Below are 16,584 nucleotides of genomic sequence, written 5' to 3' on the forward strand. Positions count from 1 at the left end.
AGATTACCTTGTATGTCTTTTCTTTGTGTCTTTTCATTTTAATCTCAAATTTTAAAGAGAAGTAAAACCACTTTCTGAATAGAGCTGTAGGGGATACCAATTCTGGTTTTGAATAGTCTGGGAATTGAAAATTTGAATAGAAAATCACAATTAATGAAGTGTTAGGTGAATTTGATTTCATTTTGCTTTTTAAGTTTGTACTGTCAGCAGGATATGACTTGATTGTAGCGCTAAAGTGGCCATTTAAAACAAATTGCCTTGAAGAGAGAAGCATTGGGAATGGAGATCCCTTCAAGGTACTTAGTTTTAAATGAGTGCTCTGACAGCCATGCCCTTGACCTTGCACTATTTAAAAGCCTTCCATGTTTGCGCTGTGCTGGATTAATACAAGAATAAAAGGAAAAAACAACATGCAGTATCTTTTTTTTTTTTTTAAGAGATACTGTGCTGCAACTGTTAATACTCTGCTTATATATACTGACCCCAGGCAGTGGCTAGGTGGCACCTGCAAACTAACGCCCCAAAGCAAAATCCCTCCAGGTACAAACAGACAGGAGAGGTAATTTCTGTCCTTCTTTCAGCTGAGAAGTTCTTTCAAACAAGCCTTTGGAAAGAAAAAGTCCACCAAGCCCCCATCTTCACATTCAGACATTGAAGAACTTACTGATTCATCTCTCCCCGCATCTCCCAAGTTGCCCCATAGTGCTGGTGACTGCGGTTCAGCATCCATGAAGCCCTCTCAATCTACCTCAGCGTAAGTCACTGCCTTTGCAGAATGCTGACCCACTTTTTAAAAAACATCTTCAGGCCAACTCCATGTTTATGTTCTAAATGCAATCAGTTGTACTTTTGCAACTACAGCACCATATCTGTACCCGTCATTTTCAAATCTTACTGAGAAAGGTAGACAGCATTTGTCTTTGTTTTTGTGATCTCATTCTCTACTTTTTTCAGTCATCCTCACTTGTTTTCACTTGCATTTACCCATGTATCTGTCTAACTGTGCGTACATGCAGGTCACCTCTTATCTGGCCACCAAAGAAACGACAAAATGGCCCTGTGATCTACAAGCATAGATCCCGGTAAAATGGTGTGATGCATGAAAACTGCAAAAATCCAGGTTCTAACCTAGCAATATTTGCTTTTGTGTGTTTTCTAAAATTACTTGCATGCATTACAACCACAAATACCTTCTCCTTGTTTTTGTATTAAAATTTTGGTTTTCTAAAACCAACTTACATTCCAGTGTTCTTTGATTCTATTAAATAATCGAACAAGACATTTCTTTAGTAGCCCACTTTTAGATACCACAAGAAAGAACATAACATTTAAAAGATAGAAATACTTTTTGATGAAGTGATTCTCTTTGTTTCATATACTGTTTAAATCAGATTTTATTGTATGCTCATGACAATGACTATTATAGAACTGTCATGTAGAACAAGGCCACTGTGCTTTGGGTACATAATTTCATTATTTATATGGGAAGGAAGATAGTGTCTTGCCATTTTGTGATTAACAATCTAGTGTTCAAATTTTAAATGGAGACTGCATTAGTTAATATAAAGCAATTTTTTTGGCAGATTTATTTTAATGATGCTATCCAAAAAAAAAAAAAAAAAAAAAAGCATATAGCATTATATGACCTTCCAGTAGACCCAAGCAAGCCTCTTGCATAGGCTGAGGTCTGAAATTTTTTTCATTAGCTATGATCTCCTGAATCAGCTGGGCCTAACAGGAAGATTATACAACACTCATCCATTATTTAAAAGTCCAAAACTAATGTTTCTAAATTATTTTCTATAATATTTACATTGGATTTTCATTACAACTGGAAAATGGTGTTGAGGCAAATATGGTTATTGTTTGTACAATTCTACAAAAGGAGAAGTTTACATTTTGAGGCTTGACTCTTAAAAAGGAATATTTCACGTGTTGCCAATGGAGATTTAAGTCCCTTGAAAAATATAGAATGAAATATAGTAATATTATGACTCTTCTACCCTGATTTTGTGGACAGAATATAGAGATATCAGCAACCAGGAATTTTGAGGATCACTTTATATTCTGTATATTAGTAGATTGTTTTTAAATTTCAAAAAATAAGAAAAAAAAGAAGAGAACTGCTTTCAGTTTTGAACCTATAAATTCGTTATGGTTAATAAAACTATTTCTCCTTTTCTCTAGGTTTTCTCAACAAATAATTTCTGTACCTGCTGGGTATTGTGGCAGTTCAGCCTTTAAAAGAGAAATTGTTTTCCCTAATCCTCTTGCTTCCCAGACCACCGATTTTGTTTGTTTCTTTCTTCAGGATCTGTGAATGCACAGAGGCTGAGGCAGAGATAATTCTGCAGCTGAAGAGCGAGCTCAGAGAAAAGGAATTAAAATTAACAGATATTCGGTTGGAGGCCCTCAGCTCTGCTCATCATCTTGATCAGATCCGGGAAGCCATGAACCGGATGCAGGTCTGTGCTGAAGCACCTTCAGGGAACAAAATGGAGAGATAACAATGCTGCCTTTCCTCTTCTCTCAGTTATTATGCAACAGATTCCATTTTTTTAAATCCCACTGTGGACATGTCCTCTGTTTATTCAGTCTCACAACTCAGTTCTTAATACTGAATAGAGAATTTTGTCAAATCCAGGGTTGGATGGGGGAGAGCAAACTGGCCAGTTGAACTCAGGGGCCATTCAAAATGCTTTTACCAGTGATTGGATTAGGGTCAAGCGCTAAGTGTTAAAGAAACTACTGTAGTTTTTGGTTCTTTATTTTTCCATGAGTTACCTTTATGTTGGCTTTCTAAAAGTGTTCTTTTGAAATCTGGCTTTCAAGTACCTTCGCCTCTTTTCTATTGAAAAACAAAAACAATGAGGAAACTACACAAATTCCACACAAGATTTCTGTATATTGAAGTTGAAGTGACTTAGAATGCCATCTGTAAAAGTAAAGCTTTCGTATTTTGGGAAGCATCTAAAAGCTAAATTCAAAACCAGTCTGTGTTCAGACTAAGTTTCTATTTTATTACTGTAAACCAGTAAGCACTTCGTACCACAGATGACGGAAATAATAAAAGCTCATGCTCTTGCAGACTCATCTGCCACTGTATATATCCATAAGAAGGTCTTTATGAGCTTAGTGCCCCATCTTGAGAAAACAAAACCTTTTTCATTTGTTAACTAGAATTATGAAGTAATTTTATATCAATTTATATATCATTTTTGTTTTGTCCTGTTTTCCTACTCTCCATGAATTTACAGAATTAAAAATGGCATTATTTGCCTAAGAGATTTTAATATCACTTTTAATATGAAAAGTGTTAGGATCTATTGAATTAAGATTTATGTTATTCTTAATTCAAATGAGAAATTAGGTCAAGTCCAAAAAATAAAAACTACTCAAATTTGGATATTTTTTTAGAAATAGGGTTGGGGTGTACCTCAAAGTAGACTGCTTTCCTAGCATGCTTCAGGCCCTCAGTTTAATTCCCAGCACATAATAATTATTATAATAATGGTGTCTACACTTGTGAATATAGAAATGCATATATATGTGAGAGACAAAGGTTAACCCCTTGTTTAAAAGGAAATCCTCTTTTCATAATTTGTTTGCTTATGGAAAGCATCACCACATGCTTTAACAGAGAAATTGAATATAAGCCTTGGTGCTACATTCTCATCAAACTAGCTCAAATTTTTCACATTTTCCATCTTAATAATAGAATGAAATTGAGATACTGAAGGCTGAGAATGACCGGTTGAAGGCTGAGACTGGTAACTCTGCAAAGCCTGCACGGCCACCTTCTGAGTCCTCTAGCAGCACCTCCTCTTCCTCTTCAAGACAGTCCCTCGGGCTGTCTCTCAACAACCTGAACATCACAGAGTCCGTTACCTCAGGTGAGCTTGTGCACATGCCCATCCAGCCCAGCGCAGGTGGGGACAAGCCTGGAATTTTGAGAACAGTACCCTCTCCTGAAAATGTTAACATTAATTATTGGAAATGATCCCATTTTTATCTTACAAATTCATTCTACTTGTGGTTTTAAAAGCACATAACATGTAAAACAGGAAATCTTAGAGACACAAATTTCATACCATTTTTTAAAATATCACTTTTGCTTGGGAAGTGCTTCCTCCATGATTATGATGAATAAGATGAAGAAATAATAAGTATTTTCAGTGATGATCGTTAGTACTCATGAATATAATAATAATAACTCAATGCAACTTAATAGAATTTTCAGGGTACAGAGTCAGTTCCTAAATTAGACTAGATGATCCTGAATGATGTTGCCTAGAGAGAACATAATGCTGCTACATCATCCAGTCTGCAGTTCTATTAAATTTTCAACAAACTGTAAGAATATACTGGATTCAACAGTCCTAATGATGGAACAAGGGTACAGTTTTGATTTGATTGCAAATGGAATCATATGACATAATTTCATCCTAATATCTGATGAACTGTTCAATTATGAAGTATAACTGCTCCTATGACATTGAATCATTTTAGGATATAAGATTTAGTTTAAGAAATGTTTACTTGAGGATCTGGGGTGATTACAAAGTACAACCACCAGATGACGCCTGAAAACCAATAGTGCTCATGTTCCTGGGTAATTTTATATGCCAGTGTAGAACTGAGACACTTTGCTCCTTGCCTTAAATCACATTGAAATATAGAAGGAGAAGAAGTAAAGAGGAGGAGGAAAAGCAGAAACATGAAGATTAAAAAAAATGATACAGCATGCTGATTTTGATTACATTTTTTTGTAAATTACATCTCTTCAAAAAGTAAAAATTTTGAAAGTTCTATTATAGCTGTCCTCACATTATACACTTAGGTCATTTATATGTGAAAGGCAAGTTGGAATGTTTATAAACATTTGGGATCATAACTTACTCCCCCCCCACCAAAAAAAACAAGCAAAATATATAGGTCTCTCACTATAAGTTTGCTGTTTTGCTGTTTTATCAGAAACATTTTCTTAGCTGATTGTCCTATAAATATACTGAGAGCAGGGAAGACCCAGATGTACCCTCAATAGGATTTAGAATAAACACAAAGGAAATGAATAACAAAAGAGCAAAACTTATTAAACATGATAAGATACTTTAAAAGTGTTATCTCATAGGCTCAATAACCCTGCAAACTAGATGCTATTTGAGCCCACTTTACAGATCAAACGACCAATACTTAGGAAAGTGACATAGCAGTTTTGTTTTGTTTTGTTTTGTTTTTCAAGATCATGTAACTAAGAAGTGGAAGAACTAATATATGAATTCAATCTGGAAGAATCCAGTGCCTGAACTTTTAACTATGGTGTTAATTTTGCTTCAGATAGCTGTAGCCACATATACAGAAGTCAAGCACAGTCACTCATTTAATGGTAAATCTACCCTACTGTTATGAGGAGTGAGACCTGTTCCAAGTCAAACTTGAGCAGATATGTGGATCAGCAATCGGGTTAAACCCCTTGCCAAGGATTACAACCTACTTCAACATCACTTCCTACATTTGCTCTTACACAAGGCTTTTTCATTTATTCTCATTGACCAAACCTCTTCACCTTCACCTGCCCAGCCCTTCTCACCTTCTGGTTTTACCTCAGACATCACCTGCTCAAGGAACCCTTCCAGAATTGCCTATAGAGCTTCCTCCCTTCAGTTTCTGCTTCACTGACCTGTTGATTTCCTGCACAGTACAAAACATTCTGAAACTACCTACTTGAGAATGTATACTCCAAAAGAGCAAGGAATTCATTTTCCTTCTCACTTTGGTATTTATTCTCAATGCCCAGCATACTTTCTGATATCTTGTAGGCTTAATAGGTATTTGTTGAATATTTGTAAGTAGTTGAGCATAGTACTAATGAAGTAGTTTGGACATGAATTATAAGAAGTTTATGTATGAAAAGCCAATGGAAAACTACTCTAATTTTCTGAAATTAGAAACAAGAAAATTAACACTTAAGGGAGAGATTGGGGGGGGGGGCAATATTCATACATATGTATGGGATACATTATGGTAATTCAATACAGGTATACAATGTGTAATAACCAAGTCATTTATAAGCATTTTCATCTCATCAAACATTAATCATTTCTATGTGTAGGAATTTATACTCTTCTAATGACTTTGAGATATATCATACATTGTTTTAGTCTATGGTTAACTTGTTCTAGAAAGGAACAAGAAGTAATTCTTCCAGAGACTTTTATTTCTGAGTAAGATATATGAAAAATTAAAGACTATAAGGATATTAATCTATGAAAATAGTTAAATCGCAGTATAGGAGATTGTTGTTGATGAATCAAAAATTTCTAGTGGAAATTTTCATATGCCTCCAGCTCTGAGAAGTTGTTTTTCAACAGAATGTTCTCATACCATTTTTTGACTCCTTCCTCTGCAAAATTAACTATGTTTAATTACTAATATAATAGGAGCCATTCCATTTTCAGGATCCATCTTATTTAATTGTTTCTAGGATGTTGTAATCACAGCCATCATCTCTATACAATTATAGGCAGAGCAATTGAGTCAGCTTGTTACCAGACACATGTGCTCTTTAGCAGGTAACCAAGTTTCCTGTACTTATAGGACCTATCTTCGAATTAAGCATGGCTCAATAATAGCATCATTATTGAAAGAAAACATGTCTTTGGGATAGTTTTTCATGATAATTTTCCAAATATATTGTACCTGGTTGTGTCACTGGAACAAAAGATCTTGAAAATTAATCTTTAATCACATTTAAAAACTGATGCTTTAAAGGTTGACCAGCTTTATCATGTTTCTGTAACTTATAGATGATTACTAGAAACATCATATTGGTTTTGAAACTATTAGTCCAAGTATCCAGGAAATCAATAATTAATATACGTATGTAGGGAAGTATAAGGTCATGGTTAAAATTCAATAGTAGTACCTAATAATGGTAGATAAAAGACAAGCAGTAATACAACTGAATATAGGCCTGAAAATTATTTCACTTGACAGTCAATCTCAGCACCTTTGCATTCGCAAATTATATGAGTATTGAGCTTGAATATTTTAGTTTGGATAGAAAGATTGGATTGCTTTTCAGTTTGTTACGGTTATAATGGTGACTATTACTTAGGTATTACTCAAACCTGTGTGTAATAGAAAAAAGGGTGGGGGCTATTTCTTCATCCAAAGGAAATGATCCAACACTTGGATAAAGAGCTTTGGAAGCAGATATAAGTTCTTAGATTGAAACATGAGCCCAACCACATAATTCATCTTCTTGTAAATGGAGGTTTTTCAGACCAGTTTGGCCAGAATGGGAAGCAGTTGCACTGAACAGAATAAAAATGGAGAAAGCAAAACAGTAAATAAATCTGACCTAATATTACTTTTTTAATGTGTGTTTTTCTCTTGAAATCTGGTAGATATTTTGCTAGATGATGCTGGAGATGCAACTGGACACAAAGATGGCCGCAGTGTGAAAATTATAGTCTCCATAAGCAAGGGCTATGGTCGAGCAAAGGTATTTCCTTAACTTTAAATTCTTTATTATAACTAGAGGGTGAGAATTCCTAAAATTTAAATTCATTTTACATTTGAGTATTTGTTCTAATAAATATCCTATTGAAGATGTTTGCCTTGGTATTACCTTAATAGATTATATAAGCATAAAAGGTAGAGACATCACCATAAAAGTATAAATGTGTCTCATAGGTATCACATTTTCACTCTTTTGAAAACAGTATTGTCAACACCCTTCACTACTAAAACTTATAAAAAATTTATTTCCTTGACATAAACAACTTGTTTACCGTACTCTTTTTTGAGTGTCACTTATACATTATAGGTAGTGTTTATGATGTGTAGTGACATGTCACTAGAGCGCTGTCAATATGACCTTTCTACAAAGAGAACACTGTAAGATGAACGAATATTGGGGACATCCGAAAGACATTCTACTGAATCAGTAGTCTATATGTTCAGTAGTATTTAGCAGGATAAATTCCATTGATGCTATTAGTCTGCATCATTTTTAAGCAGAATCCTAACTGATCAGGCAAGTATCTTAACTTTTAGATTCAAATATTCCTTAATTTTATCTCTTTCTCAAAACTAAAAAGTCTTCAAGTTGAACTTTTAGTTGAGTAGCCAATAATACAAATTTGTAAATATCCTACTTTTTCCCCATCAAACAACAATACTTTAGAATTTTAAACAATATAAGGACTTGAGTCTGAAAAGTGAGATATAGCACTTGTGAATTTTCATGTTGAGCAAATGTTCCAAGGATCCAGTGCCATAAACTTCATGCTTGAACTGCAGGTTTGTGCGTACTCTTCCCAAGTGGATCTTTATGTTTAATAGTCTCAGTGAAATCTAAAGTAACTCTAATTTAAAAGCAGCTGTTACAAAGCATTGTATAAGCACTCATTCTGACAGCATTAGCAACATTGGCAAATAGATTTTTCTTTTTGAAATAATTCTAAAGGACCATGTCTTTTAAACATTTCTTTAAATAAAGCATCTAAGAAAGTAGTCTTCTTAGTGTGGTACAATTGCCATGGAAAAATACCATAGAAGTGGAGGTTTAAAAATCAAAAATCTATTTTCTCACAGTTTTAGAGGATGGTATATGCAGGATCAGGATTCTGGCCCATTTGGTTCCTGGTGAGGGCTCTCTCCTTGGGTTCCAGATGGTCAGCTTCTCCATCTGTTCTCATATGACCTTATGTCAGTGTCAATGGGAGGGAAGGTGAGAGATGCCCTCCAAGGCCATTAATCTGATCATGAAGGTCTCACCCTCATGATAAAATCCAAACCTAGTCATTACCTACCAGACTTCCCCATGTGAATTGGGAGTGAACACAAGCATTTATTCTGTAACAGTACCAGTCAGTTGTGGATTTCTCCACTATTTTCTAAAAGAATATACTGGCTTTTAATTGAGGTTATATCTCAATAATGCTCATCATGATTTACACATATAGGGTTAAATATTATAGATGAAGAAACTGAGGCCTTGAGTCAGCTAAATGATTTACCTAAAGCCATATTTCTTAAGTAGGTGGGAGATGTTGTGCATTATAGAATCCATGTCTTCTAACCCTTGACTAAGTGATTATTCTACCAACCTTGAATGGCCACCTAATTGGTGACTAGAAACAGGATTGTAATATATTAACTATGTTTACTGATATTTTAATTGCTTTTCCCAGTCAATATTAAAGAGACTCCAGTCAAACCACAAATCCTGAGTTGTTTACATTTCTAATATTTCTAGAAATTCCTCAAAACCTCATTCTAATATATATATATATATATATATATATATATATATATACACACACACACATTTTGAACCATTATGTGCATTATAAAAGTTTTTTCTGGCAGTTTCTTGGAAATACTGAATTTTCTGATAAATTGACAGTTGGACATGTTTTATAAATATGCAAATATCAAACTCTTATGAACATCATTTCTTACATCTAAATTGAATGGTAATAAAATTAAAGAATGAAAAAAAAACAAGAATTGAACTTATCAAAGATAAGATCACAGAATAGTAAGAGAAAGTTCAAAGATTCATATGATGTAGTACTTTGCTGTCTCTTTCACCCTTTTCTTCCCCAAAAACTTCTTCTTGTAGGATTGTACCAACTGTGTTAAATTGCAAGGCCATTCTCTCTGATTCACCTCCCCTTTCCTTTCTACTGAACACATCACAAATCATTTTCTTTGACTTAACACTTCATCAAATGTCTTCTTTCCTGTTATTGTTGCTACTGCTGTTATTTTATTTGTTTGGCTGGTTAATTTGCTAGGTTCATATTTTGTTTTTGTATAACCCTCCATGTATATCTGTTACTATAGAACTCGAAGGTTTAATAAATACTTTTGTGTCAATCACCAACTACATCAATAAGTTTTAGTAGGAAATATATAGTAATAAGATGCATAGTTGAAGTTTATCTTACTCTGTTTTGTTCTTAGGATCAGAAATCTCAGGCATATTTGATAGGATCCATTGGTGTTAGTGGAAAAACCAAATGGGATGTCTTAGATGGTGTAATTAGACGTCTCTTTAAGGTGAGTTATACGAGAAAGCCTGATGTTAAATGTTCTTCTGTGTTCCTTTTCACCTGCTTTACTTCACTTTCATAGATAGCATAGACACATCTGCTTTTTTTTCCTCCTCCATTTGAAATGCAGAAAACCTCTCCATTTCTGCTGTTTAATATTAACAGTTCTTACATTACCCATATCTAAAATTCCTGACAACTAGCTTTATATCCCTGTTTTGTATTTGTTGCAGATTTGTCAAAACTGTTTGGACTGACTTTTTCCATGTGTACCATTTTAGGAATATGTACTTCGAATCGATACATCCTCCAGCCTTGGTCTGAGCTCTGACTGCATTGCCAGTTACTGTATAGGAGACTTAATTAGATCCCAGAACCTCGAAGTGCCTGAACTGCTGCCGTGTGGGTACCTTGTTGGTGATAACAACATCATCACTGTGAACCTGAAAGGTAATCATGAAAGTGAAAAGTACAGTTGTAACTTTTTTTTTTTTTAACCAATATCCTTCTCTTCTTTTTTTTTTTTTTTTAGGCTTCCTTCAAGTTTTTATGTTTGCAAATTACGATAACACTTGAATATTTTCAGTATAAAGTGTCCATGTTGATTTTTTAAATATGAAAACCTTACTAAAATCACTAAAGACTACAGGATTTTTGTTTTTTGTTTTTGTGGGGTTTTGGTTTTTTTTTTTTTTTTGAGTTCTGGGATGTAACACTTAGAAGAATACAATTCTGAAAATTCACCAACTTGCAAAAAAAGAAATGTAATTTAAGGAATTTCAAAATTCTAGATTTTCTCCATTATCATTTTTTACCAGAGGAAAACTGGAAAAAAAAGTATTGTGTGTTCCAAAGCAATATATTCATTTCCATATTTTAAACTTATAAACATGTGTACTCAATAATTATACACTGGGGGTATAGAATGCAAGTAAAAGTCTGGTGAGTAGCACAATCTTATAATCCCAGAGACTCCAGAGGCTGAGTCAGGAGGATCACAAGTTTAAAGCCAGCTTCAGCAATTTAGAGAGGCCCTAAGTAACTTAGTGAGACCCTGTCTCAAAATCATAAATAAAAAGGGCTAGGAATGTAGTTTAGTGGTGAAGTGCCCCTGGTTTCAGTCCCTGATATGAAGGAAAAAGAGAAACAGAGAGAGAAGGAATGAATGCAAGTTAAGAATCAGTAATGAGAAATTCTGCTTTCTTTGCTTTGGATGATGTGACTAATTATGTATACTTGTCTCCACAATTCTTTGTTTGTATATGTTCAAGAATCAGAATGCATCTCTATAAACTGTAGGTTAATAGAGGAATATATCAATATTTGATTTTATGATTAAGGTAATTGGGTTAGTAAAAGGAGATACTGTTGTTGCCCTTTCTAATTCTTTGCCTAACATTACAATTTGTATTCTTCAATTGTTCAAGTGTTTGTACAGCTGGGATGAGAGATAGAAGGTAATAAAGAGAAGAGCGAAAGAGTGAGAAAAACAAAGAACGCGCGCACGCACACACACACACACACACACACACACACACACACTAATTGCTTTCAAAGGGAAGGAAGATTTTATGAGAAAAGTTTTAATGCTTCCATTTCTCTCTGAAGACATGAGTGGAAAACATGAAGTAGTCAGTGGAGGGAAGCCTGAACAAAAAGAAACAGCTTGTTTTCATTTGGCTATTCACTCTGCCTTCTCACTGATACACTTTCGGTCTCAAATTGGCCACATATGTTTGTGGGATAGAAATATCTAGATAATTATTTTGCAAGAACTGCATTCCTATGGCTAACAAATCTCTACCGATGATCTACACCATATTTTTTTAATATAAAACAGTAAACCGTGTTATTCCTCTCTTTGTTTCTTCCTTCAGGGGTAGAAGAAAACAGTTTGGACAGTTTTGTTTTTGATACACTGATTCCTAAACCAATTACCCAAAGGTACTTTAACTTGTTGATGGAGCATCACAGAATTATACTCTCAGGACCCAGTGGTACTGGAAAGACCTATTTAGCAAACAAACTTGCTGAATATGTAATAACCAAATCTGGAAGGAAAAAAACAGAGGATGCAATTGCCACTTTTAATGTGGATCACAAGTCAAGTAAGGTAAGTCACAGAATCCAAAGAGAACAGCTGTTCTTTATCTGCAAATGTCTTAAACAATCAAGTTTTACATTTGTGTGAGACTTCCATATTGTACATGAAAAAAAATATCCATTTCTTTGAGTAAAGCTATAATCTTGTGGATGAACAAGCTTTGCTTTATAAGCTTGAACAAAACTGCTATTTTCGATAACATTCGGTTATCAGGAACTGCACAAGGCCTTGGGATTGTGCAGAATGAACTGGCAGAGCCCTTATTGCCTGAAATATTTTAGACATCCATTTAAGAAATGTTATAGTAGAAAAGAGGTTTGTGTACAGTGCTATGGAAGCAAGAGGGAGAAATAACTCTACTTGGAAGAATCAGAGCTTTACAAAAAGGCAATACTTGTTCTGAGTATCAGTTGATAAATTGGAATTAAATGGGGTATTTCAGCAATGAGGATTTGGGGATAAGTAGAATATGTTAGGCAGAAAATCTGGGAGAGCAGCAGTTTGCTTATGTCAGATTCTTGAAGGAACTGTATTTGAGAACCTTAGGAAAATAAGCAGTGGTCCATTCTCCCAATCACCTGAGGTCTGAGATGCCACACTCATCAGCCTGAACACTCTAGACCATTGTGTAGATGTGAGGAGCTCTACAGTATTGCCAGTACTTTTACTGCATGCTAAGTAAAAACAAAGAATACTAAAATAAAGAAAGATAAACAGAAAATAAATAAATAAATAAATAAATAAATAAATAGTGAAAGGCCAACGTGTTCTTCATACTTGTTAACTTTACTAGTTTTATTTATTAGAGTTTGAATCAATGCCGCCTAAAATTCTCTTGGGAATCGTAACTGTTATAAGCAATACCTTGAGAGAACCTCAAAGACTCTTGAGTTTTACTACTTTTTTGAAAAATAACCTGCTTTGATGATCTAAACTGACCTAGTCTCTCAGAAAGCTCAGGTCTGCAGATTTTAGAAATAAATATGACTCACAAACCTGTTGGATTCATGAAATAACCAGATATATAGCTTAGTGTTTAAGTCATGAACACAGGCCTCTTGTAGGATTTAAGGCCATTACTGAATTTCCTTGTTCCTTCACTTTGTTTTTTTTTTAATCTGCAAAATGGAGGAAATAGTAGGGTTGTAGTAAGGACTACATGAGTGTGTGTGTGTATGTGTGTGATGGAGATAGATACAGAACCGCACAAGTGGCAAGCACAATATGAGGCTTACCTGCAACTATTAATTATTTCATCATAGCCTTTGGATTCCAATTCAGATTTCTTGCACAAATATATACCACACATGTACATGCACACAAACATAGACTTTCCCTTGTTAAAAATTGTTTTGTGTATATTCTTCAAGAGTAGCAATGATGTACATAAAATACAATGGGATGTCTTAAAAGTTAAATCAACACAGCCTGTAGATTCTGAGTATTACCTTGGACCTCAGCACTATTCAAATTGTGGCTGAACCACTCATTGTTGTTTCAACTCAATAGAAGCATAACTCTAGAGATGGGATACTTGACTCTTCTCTGAGCTAAAGTAGGAAGAGCACAATTGGTTGGTTGCTTCAGCCAACATGTTTAATGCTTCCTGCTATTTTGTTTCCTTGTATCTTGACAGAAAAGCCTTTCAACACATTTTTTTTCTTTCCGGCAAAAAAAAAAAGATGAAATGATTGAAGTCTCTTGGGTCTCCTCAGTGTTCTGTTTGGTTTTTCTCAGTGTTGATATGCCAAAACTCTTCACAAATTCCTAAATGAAAAATAAATAAATAAACAACAAAGCAAAACAGAAACACTGGTTAGAGAATACAAGTTAAATGGATTTATAAGAAAAAACCAAGGCACTTTGATTAAGGTGGAGATAACTTAAAATCAAGGTGTGAATTAAATAACTTGATTTTGAGCTTCATTATTATATAGCTTGATGCACTAAAATAAAATGAGTAATTTCCATTAATTATAAAATATACCTCTCCCCAAGATCCATATATTTGTGTATATACATATATATATCCTTTATTTTAATTTATTAAAAAATATTTAGTGCTGAGAGATATTATTAATAATGTTATGTGAGTGTCCTTTTAAATTTTTTGATTATTTCTAACACTCATTTTCTGCTTTTTTAAAAATAAAGATCATTTGTGCCATTGTTAGGTCAGTTCAATATTTGCTGTTGCAAAAATAATGGAATGAAAAAAGCATTTCCAGGAGTTTTTGAATGGAAGTAATGATGCTTGGAAACAGTAATAGGAAGAAACCCATGGGGAAAAATCAGATGGCATTAATCACTGGGAGAACACAAAATACAACTGAAAAACATTTATTGCTTCTTTATGACTGTTAGATATGAACGAGCTGTCAGTAATGCTGGATAAGCAGTCATTGCCAGAGACTTTGGCTAATCCTTTCCAAGTTGACAGAAAATCCACACTATTTTGGGGAGGAGAGGATTGGTGTAAGTGAGGATGATATTAAAGAAGAGAGAACGACAAGTTGAGATTGTGCTAGGAATAGCTGCTAAGAGTATGGATTGACTAAAGTAAGATGCTAATTAGGAATGAAATGATAAATCCATCCTCTGGAAAAAAAAATTGGAGCTGTGTAATTCTGATGTTTTTTATGCTATGCCATAGAGAGCACTGAAGACATACATCCCTAAAGCACTTACAGATTTTTTTAAAAAAAAATCAAACAATAAACCATCAAATAAAAAAAAAAATCTTTTCATGTTTTTGGTGCCTCTTCATTTTACATTCTGTTCCTCTTCCCACACTTCAAGCCCTCCCTCAAGCTGCCAGCTGGAATATTTTGATTGAGAGCAGTGCCCATAAACAATTACACTTTGTGACATTTGATATAGCAAGCCCAGAAAGCTAGAGATGGATTTAGTGAAGAATATGTGGCCAGCCGAAGCCACCTGGAATGTTAGGTTGGAAAAGATCAGAAAGTTGGACTTGGCAGATTCAATTTTAGTGTGTCTGGAGTGAAATTCAGAGAAAGCAATGATCAAGAGTGTTTATGTAACTATAACTTTCTATCTGTATTTTCAAGGTAGAGATATAGGATTCATCTCATTGTTCATATCCACCTGGTAGATACACCTGCTGTCTTCTACCTAAGTAGATATGGATGTGAAACTTAATGCATCAGTACCTTGATCTAAGTCTTGTCTTGTCCCCATCGAGACAGAGGGAGGAGCATGGACAGTTTCAAAAAAATTATGAATGTCTATATATCTGCCTGGTTTGTAGCTGTCATGAGATCCCAAGGCATCTACTACCATTCTCAAGAGGAAAAAGAACTACATAACAATGTGATAGCTGTGCTTATCCAAATTTACCCAGCAACTTCCTAATTACCAAATACAGCCTCTGTTCTCTCTCTCATTCTAACTGTCCCCCATTTGTGCGCGCACACTCTCCCTCTCCCCTCACCTACCTCTCTCTCTCTCTCTTTCTCTCTCTCTCTCTCTCTCTCTCTCTCTCTCTCTCTCTCTCTCTCTCATTATAGCATATTGCTGTAGTTGATCTCCCCTTTATAGAAATTCTTCTAATGACAGAGTTATTATTTTCTCCTTATTTCCTTGCTACTTTCCTGGTAAGCTTCTTCTCAGTCTCTCATTGACTGCTCTTTCTTCACCTACCACTAAATGGAAATTCTCCCCTACATTTCTGTTTTCTCTCATTCTGTTTTCCTTTGGACAGTTCCCATGGCTTCAACTTGTGTTGATCTATGCGGTTGACATGAATGGAACACTCTCCCAAGTTTGCAAATTCTCTTTGAGCTTACACATGTTTCCATTCATCTAATGAATATACATGTTTATAAAGGATAATTTCACTTATGAAAGAAACATTAGAAGTGCATCCTTTTCCATTCATCTCAACCAAAACCACCCTCCCTCCCAAAACTAACACCCTCTATCATGTGAACTTTACATTTGTTTTCTAACTGCTTCATTCACTATTCCCCTAAAATTTCCTTTCACTCTTTTGTTGGCTTTCTCCACTCACATCATAAAAAAACAGAATATATTTTCATAATTAATTAAAACTCATAAGTGTTTTCCCATTGCTTTCCGAACTAGATCAAAAGTACCACACCATTCCCTGTTCAGACCCATACAGTCTCTTGGCTTACAAATGATTTCAGTATTATGTGACCTGGTCTACTTCCTTCACAATATACGTACCACACTGTTCAGTTACAATTCTATTTTATGTAGGTCCCCAGAATATTCAATGATTCTGCATCACCAACAGGAAAATTCCACTGATCTTAAATATTATTTAACATTGGAAACTTTCCTTTCTAATTTATTTACTTTCTAATTTATTTGCTTTCACAAACCTTGTACTACTCATTCTTGCCTACATGATTATCATATTTACCT

At 34.6% G+C, this 16,584-nt stretch overlaps 1 protein-coding gene across 4 annotated transcripts in view; it reads left to right on the forward strand.

The window, feature by feature from the left end:
• The window catches only part of NAV3 (neuron navigator 3), a 353,745-nt gene that overhangs the window by 319,336 nt on the left and 17,825 nt on the right, over nucleotides 1–16,584 (forward strand). For 3 of the 4 annotated variants that reach the window (XM_081309698.1, XM_081309699.1, XM_081309700.1), the window contains 7 exons: nucleotides 582–754; nucleotides 2,312–2,465; nucleotides 3,719–3,893; nucleotides 7,410–7,507; nucleotides 9,979–10,074; nucleotides 10,349–10,517; nucleotides 11,945–12,180. In XM_081309698.1, the coding sequence (XP_081165824.1) occupies nucleotides 582–754; nucleotides 2,312–2,465; nucleotides 3,719–3,893; nucleotides 7,410–7,507; nucleotides 9,979–10,074; nucleotides 10,349–10,517; nucleotides 11,945–12,180 (1,101 nt within the window). Of the gene's footprint in view, nucleotides 1–581; nucleotides 755–1,016; nucleotides 1,083–2,311; nucleotides 2,466–3,718; nucleotides 3,894–7,409; nucleotides 7,508–9,978; nucleotides 10,075–10,348; nucleotides 10,518–11,944; nucleotides 12,181–16,584 lie in introns of all 4 variants that reach the window. The other variant, XM_081309697.1, reaches the window with a different exon arrangement.

Source organism: Spermophilus citellus, assembly GCF_964194105.1.
Source record: "Spermophilus citellus genome assembly, chromosome: 10".
In the NCBI taxonomy this organism is placed as follows: domain Eukaryota; kingdom Metazoa; phylum Chordata; class Mammalia; order Rodentia; family Sciuridae; genus Spermophilus; species Spermophilus citellus.